We start from the raw sequence: 12,285 nt of genomic DNA, 5'->3' as shown, positions 1-12,285 counted from the left end.
ACTAGGGTTCATCCGATAACAAAGCGTGTCTCCGTTTAACGAAAATTCACCCTCTCATCCATTTAAATCTGACGAGAGACTTTGATGGTTGCTTGGTTTCTATTTCAGCAGTGTTGTGTTGAGAAGCTCCGCCCACGCTGAAACCTCATTGGTCCACATATTTGATTGGCAGGTTTCACATTCAGTGTAGAAGGACAAAAAAAAAAAAAAACTTCGTAAAGATAGAATGACGACTGATCGCGCGTCCTTACGACCTTATCGAAGCTCCGCACGATAATTAACTCTCATTTCAATTAATTTGTGGCCAAGTAAATGTACAAATTCCGTCTCTAGTTTTAATTTAGCCATGAATTTAGAATTCCTTACGGCATTTTAGTAAATCATGGCAACATACTAATTTGTTCCCTCGGTTTAAATCGCAGCCACAAATTTAGAATTCGTTCCCTCGTTTTAAATAAATTGCGTCAACAAATTAAGAATTCATTACCTTGTTTTAGTAAATCATGGCCATGAAACATCATACTAATTCGTTCCTTCATTTTAATAAATTCGTGGCCATGAATTTAGAATTCGTTCCCTCGTTTTAGTTAATCGTAGCCACATCGTACTAATCGTTCCATCATTTTAACAAATTTGTGGCGACGATTTACTAAAGCGAGGAAACTAATTCTTAATTCGTACAAATTATTTCCCTCATTTAAATTAAATCATGGACATGAATTTATAATTCCTATGTAGTTTTAATTAATTGTGGCTACGTTGTACATATTCGTTTCCTCATTTTAATTAAAATCGCAGCCACAAATGTAGAATTCGTCCATCCTTTTAAATAAATTGCCATGAATTAAGAATTCCTTCCGTCTTTTTTTGTAAACCGTGGCCACATCGTAATAATTTGTTTCCGCATTTTAGTAAATCGTGGCCACAAAACGTTGTACTAATTCGCCCCCTTGTTTTAATTAAATTGTGGCTGTGAATTAAGAATTCGTTCCCTCGTTTTAATAGTAAACTCTGGCCACGGCGTACTAATTCGTTCAATCGTTTTAATACATTTGTGGCCATGTTTACTAAAACGAGGGAACGAATTCTTAATTCGTACAAATTCCTTCCCTCGTTCTAATTAAATCAAGGCCATGAATTTAGAGTTCGTTCCCTTGTTTTAGTAAATCGTGGCCAAGAATTGTCGTACTAATTTGTTCTCTCATTTTAATAAAACTATGACGACAAATGAAGAAATTGTTCCCTCATTTTTGTAAATCGTGGCCACAAATAAAAAATTTGTCTCCTCATTTTAATAAATTTGAGGCCACAACTCAAAAATTGTTTTAGTAAATCGTGGCGACGTCATACAAATTTGTTTACTCGTAAATCGCAGCTACGAATTAAGAATTCGTTCCCCTCTTTTAGTAAATCGTGTCTAGGTCATACTAATTTGTTCCCTCAAATTAATTAAATCAAGTACATTAGTACAACATGGCCACGATTTATTAAAACAAGGGAACAAATTCCTAATTCATGGAAACGATGGAAACAATTATTTTTATTTAGAATTTCACTAAATTAAGGGAACGAATAATAAATCATGGAAATTATTCATCTAAAATGAGGGAACAAATTCTTAATCCATGGCCACGATTAGTTGCAGAAAGGTGGAAAATTTCCTGTAAATTTCCGAAAACTTTCCAAAAATCCCTGGAATATTCCAAAAAATCCTGGAAAGTTTCAGAAATTTACTGGAAATGTTCCACCTTTTTGCAACCCTAGCTACGATAAATATATATTTTTGTCCGCATTGTCTCCATATATTCGAGTTTCAGTAATTAGCCTGTCCACATTGAAATTTAATACGTTTAATGCAAATTAGGATTTTGGACCAATGAAATTTCAAGGTGGGCGGGGCTTCCCAGCACAACTCCACATAAAAGAAACAACCAAGTGATAAACAAAATAAGACAAAATTCAGATTTGCAGAAGCTTTTATTACTTCTCGTTTTATCAAATCGCACCCGATTAGGACTCGACCGTGACGCGGAGAATTCAAACGCGGCCCAAAACTTGCGATACAATATTTAGAGGCTCAAATCCTCATATGATCGATTTCTTCAAAACCACTGGGCTTCCTGCTGAGATCCAGCAGGCACGATGTGCACAAAATCAGAAAAAACAACAACATAGAAGTGTGAAAGACTTTTGGGAAAAAGATTAGTTTATAAACAGTTTATAAAATCTGCGTGTTACGATCTCATTTACATCTTTACATTCATTAAATGTACATCCAGTGGGGAGGTTTTACACCTGTATATTTCATATCTGAGAATCATAAGATATTTCCCAAGTACTCGGCAGCTGACGTCTTAATCCCTCTTTAAAGTTGGAAAACAATCAGAACTATTTATGGTTCTCCTGCAAGGAAAACTCGTCTTGATTTGAAGTTTGCTCTCCATTAAAAATATGTTTTCTTATGGTCAGACTTCACTTATGAAGGGTCAAATGGCCCAATGAATGTCAGTGGCGTCCAAAACACCCAATAAAACCTTTCCAATGAAGCGTCTCCAGCTCTTTGGCGTCCACTTCATCGACCGAGGCCTTCCTCTAATTTGGTTTTCAACATTTGGATTCTGTTCCCGGTGAAGCTGCGGGTCTCAGTCGACCGGAAGAAACAGAAGAAACGAGTTCGGTCACAACCAGCAGCCGCTGAAGGCTTTAGCTGCACGATCCTGCATCCGGACTCACCGAGAGCTATTTCCGTAAATCAAGAACACAGACCTGGAAAAACAAGACGATGTTTAAACAGGGTTATTATATTATCATCAACTAAAACCGTTAAAGAGATTGTTGTGCATTGAAATAAAGCTGGAAATTAAAAACGCTGCCTTCGTAACCAACTGAAAGCAGTCGAAGCACTAAAATTACTCCTGGACATAAATAAAAACTAAGTGTTAAATAAATAAACCTTAATATTAGATGAAAAATGTAAACAAAAACAAATAGAAATGTTGCTTTGGCAACTATTTTAAATGTTTTATTTAGTTCAAGTTAAAAGCTCTAAAATGACTATCTGGAAATATGAAAACTAAAACTGAATTCGAACTAAATGTGAAATAAAAATAAATTAAATCTAAATAACCTAAAATATCTTAAATATTAGATGAAAAATTATTATTAAATGAAAATTAGAAATTGAAAACTGAAATAAGTTGAAGCACAAATTACTAAATGGAAATAAATAAAAACTAAAAGTAAAAGTAAAAAAACTAAAATAAAATCAAAATATTTATTAAGTTGAAGCACTAAAATTATGAATCGACAATAAAACTAAACGTGAAATAAAAATAAATTAAATCTTAAATATTAGATGAAAAATTATTATTAAATGAAAATTAGAAATTGAAAACTTAAGTTGGAAAAACAAATTACTAAATGGAAATAAAGAAAAACTAAAAGTAAAAAGTAAAAAAAAACTAAAATAAACCTAAATATTTATTACGTTGAAGCACTAAAATTATGAATCGACAATAAAGCTGAATAAAAACTAAAAACAAAATGTGAAATAAAAATTAAACAACATAACCTAAAATAAACCTAAAAATGAAACCAAAAACTAATAAAAATTGCAATAGCACATGACAATTACTAAAAATGTAACTTAAATTAAAATAAACAGTGAAATATAAAAATAAAACTAATTTAAAATAATAATAAAAACTATAATAGTCTATAAATAATATAATTGATTTTAGGCAAAACAACCAGACATTTAATCTAATTTCACATAATATTATCTTATTGAACATTTTATAACCTTGAAACTAAAGCCCAAAGTTTAGACAAATTAGTGTTTTTCACAATCGTAAAAAATTAGTTTTAGACAAATATAAATTGAGCTTCCACTGTGATATATTTCTGAAAACGACGTTTCAGTCAAATTCTTCGAACAGTTGTAACAGGTGGATGAACGCACCGATCCGTCTGATGCACTCGCTCCTACTTTATCTCCCACACTGTTCCAGCAAACCTCAAAGATTCCTCCGGTTCCTCTGTAGCTGTTCACCAGCGCGCCGCTCTGAAGAAACACACACACATCATCATCATCTTCATCTTTATCACACTGACGCTCAGCTGTGTGTGAAGGAGCTGCTGTACTGACCAGTGTGTCCCAGATGTGAACGCATTTGTCGAAGGAGCCGCTGGCCAGAAACTTCCCGTCCGGACTGAAGGCCACGCTGTAGACCGGCTCCTGGTGTTTGGTGAGCGTGTGAACGCAAATGCCTCGCTCCACATCCCATAATCGCACCGTCGAGTCGAAAGAGGCGCTGAGGAACACAAAGCAGCGGGGCATCGTGACGATCACAAAGATGCTTTTCATAAACATGTAAAGAGAGATAAACTATAAAAACACTCTAGACCTTTATCCCTTTTTTTTGACACCGAGCAGTTTTAAGTCGGTTTAGATTAAGGGTTTTTAATATTTCAAATCTAACGGATCCCCAAATATGATCATATTCTCATGTGAGGGACTGCCACCCTAAAATGTAAAAGCATCAATGAAGTTTCTTGTCTGAAAAATGATTATAAATATGCCTTAGGTTATTATTTGGAAAATACTAATTTAATCTATTCGGTTAAATAATAAAATTTTTAATTTTATAAAAAATGTAACTTATTTTTTTAATTAAATAAAAATATTTTTTTCTACTCACGACAGTACTGTATAGTCAATGTATTATTTATTCATTTATTTTTTAATTATAATAATCACATTTTTATTTATTTAAATAATTTTAAATGCATTTTAATCTAAATTTATTATATTCTGTTTCTATAATCTCACTGCATTATACATTACATATTTATTCATTTTATTCTAATTTATTTTAACCCTTTTTAATATATTTCATCTAATTTTGTTTTTACTTTAATGTAATTGTTATTTATTTATTTATTTGTTTGAATCAAATTTATTTTAATCTAATTTAATCTAATCTCTTTTAACCTGAATTTTATTAATTTAATTATTTTTTTATTCATTGATTTAATCATTTTATTTTTATCTAATTTAAAATATATTTAATGTTTTATTTATTTATTTTTTCAGTTTTATTCATTTATTTACTTCATTTTAATCTTACTTTAAATTTATTTACATCTAATCTATTTTTTTAAATTTCATTTCTATTTGTTATTTATTTTTTCTATTTTTGATTAATTTATTTTAATGTAATTAATTGTAATCATTTTTAAATGTATATCTAAGCTAATGTCATTTATTTATTTATTTTATCCATTTATAATTTTTTTTATTAATTTATTATCATCAAATTTATTAGATAACGTTAGCAGTTAGCAGTCTTGGTCCAGGTTAGCAGGGACGTTACCTGGCTAGCAGCATGTTAGCGTTGGGATTGCTGCTCCCGCTGCCGGTTGGGCTCCATTTGATGGTGTAAATCTCTTTATTGTGCGCTTCAAGATTGTGAACGCATGCATCCTGCTTCATACTCCAGATCTGCCGTGAGAGGAACACAATTTGATCATATTTAATGCACATTTCATCATGTATTTTACCAATCTGAGGAGTCATTACCATTAAAAACATAAGTAAAAATAAATATTTAAAGAATATTGGGACGTGATTCCTACCTTTAGCGTCATGTCGTCTGAGCAGGAAGCCAGCAGCATTCCAGACGGATCCCATTTAATGGCGTTCACTTCATTCTGCAAGCAAACAAACATGTTTATCTGCTGCTGGGGAGCAGTAAAGCCTGAAGCCCGTGAGTTAGTGTGCACTGCTCACCGTGTGCCCTTGAAAGGTCTTGAGCGGACGCTCACTTCCCAGGCGGCACACATGGATGCACATATCAGTGCTGCAGGAGGCGAAGGTGCTGTTGTTCTGCCAGTCCACGTCCAGCGCCGGAGCTGCAGGAGTTAATAAACACCACATCAACTTTTCATCTGATTCAACTAAGATCTTCACTACAACACGCCAAAATAAAGAAATTATAACAGAATTATATTACTGTATCACAATTTTCTTCCGCGTTTTAATTTTAACGCTAAGCCACAGATGTGTGGCACTTTGTTTGCTACAAAGTTAAAGAGTAATTAAATTGTTACTGTTGCATGCCTTCATTTAATTACCATTGTTTATTTTGTATTAAATCCTAAATCCCAGAAAAGTTAAAACTTCAGAATTTCTGAAAAATAAATAAAAATAAAATAAATAAAATCTTCAAAGGAGGTTTCTGTTATTGTAAAAATGTTAATACATGATTAAATTGTTACAGATTTATGAATTCAATTGATTAGACATTGTTTTTGATTGTTATTGTAAATTGTAATATAATTACTAATATTATTAATATGCCTAAATTATTATTTGGAAAATATTTCCAAATATTAAATTATTATATTTCTTTCTACTCAGTACAGTACTGTAGAGTTAGATGTATTTACTTTGTTTTTTAATTATATGCATTTAAGTAATTTTTACATTTATTTTAGCCTAATTTATTATATTTAAATTATTTATAATTAATAATAAATTATTTATTTTAATCTAAAATACATGAATTAATAAAAAGATTAGATTATTTATTATTTAATATAAATAAATAAAAACAGAAACACAGAATTTGGAAATAAAACAAAACTGATTTCATAGAGCCTTAAAATCGTCATTTTTGATAAGCTTATAATTAATTATTGATATATTGTATAAGTTTCAACATTTCAATTAATTAGACAATTAAAACATCATAAAAAGTAAAAATTACAATGGAAAAAACAGAATTTTGGAAAATAAAAATAAAAATAGAATCTGGGAAAAAAAATAAAATAAATAAAAGGATTTCATAGGCCCAACATACGGGTTTATAAATCTGAAAACAAATGTAAAATCTGACATTGGCGTATTTTAATGAATACTTTCTTTTATAAACGCAGAGTTTCACATATGAACTGCTGTAGGTTGTAAACTCACCTGAATGAAATGGAAACTGCTGCTTGGCTTCACCTGTTTGAGCGTCCCAAATGATTGTCGTCTGCAGGAGGACAAGAACCACAGAAATAAATGAATGATTACAGAAAAAAATCAGGTAATAACTCTCTCCCTCTGAATGCATTACGCAGCTCAAACCAATAAAACGTGGATCTTGCAATGCACAGATCACGGGTTCGATTCCCTGCGACTGCATGAACTGATCAAATGTACAACATGAATGCAATGCGAGTTTTTATTGATTGGAGAAGATTCAAACGCTCACTGATGCTCCAGAAGGAGAAACCATGCATTAAGAGCCATTGGAATTTGAAGATCAGGGTAAATTTAACTTATTTTGTCTTCTGGGTAACATGTAAGTATCTTCTGTAGCCTCTGAAGGGCAGTACTAAATGAAAAAATATGATATTAAGACAAAATAAGAAAAATGTACACATCTCCATTCGGTTCAAAAGTCCTCAGCGTGAAAAGATGCATCTCAAAATCATACAGTCATTGTTGGAAAGGGTGCAAATACACAAAAATGCTGGAAAACCAAAGAATTTGTGGGAGCTGGGGGGTTTTTCTGAAGAACAGCAGAAAGTTTTAACTGTTCAGGACAAACAAGGGACTCATGAACAACTAAACTAAACTAAAAAACACAGCTGTGGATCATTCAGCTAACACCACAGTATTGAGAATCAAGGGGATGAAAACTTTTGAACGGTGTAATTTTTTCTCTTGTAAACAGCTTTTATGTGAAATATCTTATTCAGGTCAGTACTAAATAAACAGTAACATGCATTTTGTATGATCCCTCTTATTTTGGTAAAATAATTAACATGTTGCAGATTCTGAAAGGGGGATGTAAACTTTTGACCTCAGCTGTAGATACTGACCTTATCGACTCCAGCGCTCAGAATGCTGTTGCCTTTCTTGTTCCACTTGAGTGCAAATATGGGTCCTTTATGCTGGCCGAGTGTGCTGCTGAGATTACCTGGTTAACAGGTTAAAACACGCTGGTTTAAATAAGGCACGCACTCGCTGAGTCTGATTAGCGCTCAGTGTTAAGAAATCACTCGACTTACCATCTTTTGTCCATATTCTTGCAAATCCGTCATAAGATCCGGTTGCTAATAGAGTGCCGTCACTCTGCAGAAAAAAAAACATTTTGAGGAACATAATGAACTGTGATATGAAAAGAAACCAAACATTCACCATGCCTTTCATTAGAATTATATCCAGGGTCCAAAATGAATTCGCCCAGTGCCAAATGAGTAAAATTGACTTTTAATGACTAAATAAGTGCTATTAAACAAATTAATTACTTTATTTTATTTTTTGAAGTAATATAATACAATTAAAACTCAATGTTAAAACAATAATCTGATCATCATTCTTATAAGATGATAGGGATAAGATATATAGTTAATTATTAATTCTTAATTTCCCTGCTATTAGCTGATATTAGTTTATTAATTTAGCATATAAAATAATTACTTTTATTTTTTTATTATTTATATTTAAATTACTAAATATATTTTAAATTATTTGCAATAATGTAATCATATAAAAAATAAAATAAAAAAAAATTAAAATGCATATTTAAATTCTGTAATTTCAGAAGATTGAAGAACTGAAACCTTTAATAGTGCTATAAAAATTAAGTTAGAAAACAGAATGATCTTCAGGGATGAATTAATTAATACATTTTTTAAATATCTCAGTAATGGCAATTTCTCATGAATTTCTATTCAAAATATTTTATGCTTGACAAAACTAGAAAGATGTAGCCTATATTCATTATTGAGTTCTCAAGATTTTACTAATTTATTTTCCAAGTCTGGAAATCTCACTCATATTTCCAGGTTTTCCAAGATTGTGAGAATCCTGATTCTTAAATAGAAGTGAGTTGTTGAGGGACGAATTAAAATAAGAAAAATTATGCCAGTTCTATTGATTTCTATCAATAAAAAAACAAACATTTTTAAACAAACAAAAAATGTTTTTTAGTTATTTTAGCTTTTTTAAAAGCTCGTTTTGTCTGTTTTTTTAGGGCTGTCAAAATGGCTGAAAAACTAAATTCGAATTTTGTACTTAAATATTATCAAAATATTACTAGCGCACGTTTCTTCAAAGCAATAAAATAACACGACTATCTTTGAAAAAAGTGCATAATGTTTAAACTAGTGCTGTCAAACAATTAATCGCATCCAAAGTAAAAGTTTTTGTTTGCATAATATATGTGTGTGTGTTCCGTGTATATTTATTATGTAAATACAAACACATGCATGTATATATTTTGAAAATATTTATACGTCTATATTTATATTCATATAATTTATATTATAAATAAATATATTTCATATATAAACATAACATATTTTCCTGAAATATATACATGCATGTGTGTGTATTCATTTATAAATAAATAAATAAACAGTATGCATACATATCTTATGTAAACAAAAACTTTTATTTTGGATGCGATTAATTGTTTGACAGCACTAGTTTAAAACAAAGTTTCTAAATCACATAAGTAAGTTGCTTAAACAATTAGAAACAAAACAGCATCATGTATTTATGTATAGTTTAATACAAAAGACCGAAAACCAATCACAAAGAGTACTTTTTCATAAAAAAATGGCGAAATGGGGAAAAACCGCCATAATGTTTTTTAAAAGTTAAACTTGCATTAATTTTACATGGCTTTCTAAACATGTGCGATACGCGAGTGTAAAGGTGATAGATGTCCCTTTAGAAAATGCGATAAATATGCATTCTGTGAGAACGGCTTGGTTTCAGTTTTGATGCAAAACAACATCTCCGTATTGATGTTCTCTTTTTCCGCAATATTTTTAATGAACAACGTAGCAGCGCCGCATCTAGTGGCTTCAACTGGATAAGCTATGAAAAACATTACAATGCAACGACACTTACATCATCGCATCTAGTGTGCCACTGATAAGGCCGCCTGACGCACACCTAAAATTCAAATGCAACGTTTTTGCATTCGAATGTGGATTTTTATTTTAAATTCGACGAATATTTGATTTACAGTGAATTTATAACAGCTAAGGGGTTTGCGTCGTGCATAACAACGCCCCTTAGCTGTTATAAATTCACTGTAAACCACGGCTTCTTGGGCTCATTGCTTTATTAGCGTTTTGCGGCCCCTAGTTGAGCACCGCGGCTCTGAATGATTAGCAGCGACTCACGTTCCAGTCTAGCGAGGTCACGTCCTTGTTGCTGGGAACGTCCTGACCTCCCTCTCGGATGCAGTGCCGCAGGACCAGCTGAGACGAGCCGCCGCTGCTGTTCTCAATCAGGTTCCATATGCGCGCCGTCGAGTCGCCAGAGCTGCCACATGAGCAACACAAATAATGCAATACACTTTTTAGGCAAGACACACAAGGTGTAAAAAATATAACTAATAGACATCGCCATACTTACAGGGTTGATTGATTACATTACGAATCGCAAACTTTTTTGTATCACAAGTTTTCTGAAACGTTAATTAAATATGCACTAATTTTTGCATAAACACACAAATATACAGTGCAATAAAATAAACACTTAAATGTGTATTTTGGCCGTTTTCTTTCCACTATTGTGAAACCAAATAGTGTCCTGCCTGTAGTGTCTTACCTTGATTGAATTAATTTTTATTGATACTTTTTTATATTATTAATTATAAACCAACATTTAAATATAATGCACTTAAAATGCTGCTTTTAAATAAAATAGTACAATATAAAAAATATATATAAATATTAAATCAATAAAAATAGTAAATGTGACCCTGGAGCGCAGTTTTCCCAATATTTAGATTTTTTTTTGCACCCTCAGATTCCAGATTTTCAAATAGTTGCATCTCGATCAAATATTGTTCTATCCTAACAATATATACATTCATGGAAAGCTCATTTATTCAGCTTCTGGTTTTGTGGTCCATGGTCACAAATCGAAGTAAATAAAAAGTAATAATTATTTTATTTTTATTAATTATATTTTATTCATTTATTTTTATTAGTTTTAATAAATATTTGAGCTCAAATATTTATGTCTATCATGTAATTTTAGAAAAACATTTGATGCAATTCAAGCCATTTCACAGAGTCGTTCCAGTGCGAGTCGTACAAACTCATCACAGCGCCAGAAATCCTTCAGCTCCGCCCCTTGAGGTCAGAGGTCAGATGGACTCACCCTGAGGCCAAGAGGTCAGTGACGGGGTTCCAGGCGCAGATGAAGACCTCCGACTCGTGACCTCTCAACACCGTGGCAGGAATCTGGACCTCGTCGTCCATCTCCATCACCTCCAAATGATTATCTGAGAGAGGAGAAGCAGATTACAATCACACCGTGTGCGAAACTGACAAACATATCTCTCAATACCTTAAAGGTGGCATATCATGAAAATCTGACTTTTCCAGGTTTTAAGTGCTATAATCCGGTCCCCGGTGCATCTACCAATCAAGGAAACGTGAAAAGATTAACCCAGTAACTTTGTTTAGGGAAGCCTTTTTCTGCAAGCGTCTGAGAAAACGAGCGCGTCTGATTTCGCTCCCTTGGATGACGTGGCAAGGGGATCTCATTATAATATTACCGCCCCTTAATCTGTAAGTTTCCACCCACGGCGCCGTTACTGTGTTTTCGCAAGCGACAACGGTGTACCAGCTCTAATGCCATGGTGAAAGTTTGAGCAAAACATGCTAACTGTTCTGTGTTTGGCTGCACAGACGAGCACAGAACACTGTTTAGAGTCCCAGCCTCAGAGGAGACAACAGAGCAGTGCATTTATTGATTTATTTACTGTATATTGCTGCTGCCACACAGATCTAAAATAAACAAGCAATTTATTTCCCAGCTGTTTACCTTCACAAACATAACCCACTGTTTTTGTAACTCATGTGTTTTTAACGTAAACTTGTGTGAATGAGAACTTAGTTTAGTACTCACATGCTGTGACAGCCGCTTTCTATCCGTGTGCTTCAGATGTGTGCTCTCAGAAAACCTTATATCTGAAGTTTAAACTCATATGGTTTAAAACGCATGATTTCAGCGCGATAATCAGAACCAAAACAGATGTTTTTAGCAGATACGAGCTGTAAAGGCTCAGCTCTATTCTGGAAAAGGGGGCGGGGAGCAGCAGCTCATTTGCATTTAAAGAGACAGGCCCGAAAAACAGCAGCTTGTTTCTGCTTCCATTCAAAATAGGCATTTTCAAAATTATATAATAAATGATCTGTGGAGTATTTTGAGCTGAAACTTCACAGACACATTCTGGGGACACCAGAGACTTATATTACATA

At 32.7% G+C, this 12,285-nt stretch overlaps 1 protein-coding gene across 1 annotated transcript in view; it reads right to left on the bottom strand.

Annotated features, from left to right (window-relative positions):
* Window positions 1–1,742: 1,742 nt before the first annotated feature.
* Window positions 1,743–12,285, bottom strand: part of LOC107691248 (F-box-like/WD repeat-containing protein TBL1XR1) — a 20,065-nt gene continuing 9,522 nt past the window's right edge. The window contains exons 2-12 of the mRNA XM_016489754.1: window positions 11,180–11,303; window positions 10,192–10,333; window positions 8,062–8,125; window positions 7,873–7,970; window positions 6,977–7,037; window positions 5,792–5,913; window positions 5,638–5,712; window positions 5,376–5,503; window positions 4,148–4,313; window positions 3,962–4,063; window positions 1,743–2,766 (exon numbers count right to left, since the gene is read on the bottom strand). Of these exons, the coding sequence (XP_016345240.1) occupies window positions 2,740–2,766; window positions 3,962–4,063; window positions 4,148–4,313; window positions 5,376–5,503; window positions 5,638–5,712; window positions 5,792–5,913; window positions 6,977–7,037; window positions 7,873–7,970; window positions 8,062–8,125; window positions 10,192–10,333; window positions 11,180–11,303 (1,109 nt within the window). The 3' untranslated portion in view covers window positions 1,743–2,739. The remainder of the gene's footprint in view (window positions 2,767–3,961; window positions 4,064–4,147; window positions 4,314–5,375; window positions 5,504–5,637; window positions 5,713–5,791; window positions 5,914–6,976; window positions 7,038–7,872; window positions 7,971–8,061; window positions 8,126–10,191; window positions 10,334–11,179; window positions 11,304–12,285) is intronic.

This window comes from Sinocyclocheilus anshuiensis, unplaced genomic scaffold, assembly GCF_001515605.1.
Source record: "Sinocyclocheilus anshuiensis isolate Anshui unplaced genomic scaffold, SAMN03320099.WGS_v1.1 scaffold394, whole genome shotgun sequence".
In the NCBI taxonomy this organism is placed as follows: Eukaryota; Metazoa; Chordata; class Actinopteri; order Cypriniformes; family Cyprinidae; genus Sinocyclocheilus; species Sinocyclocheilus anshuiensis.
This window is presented reverse-complemented; position numbering and strand designations above follow the sequence as displayed.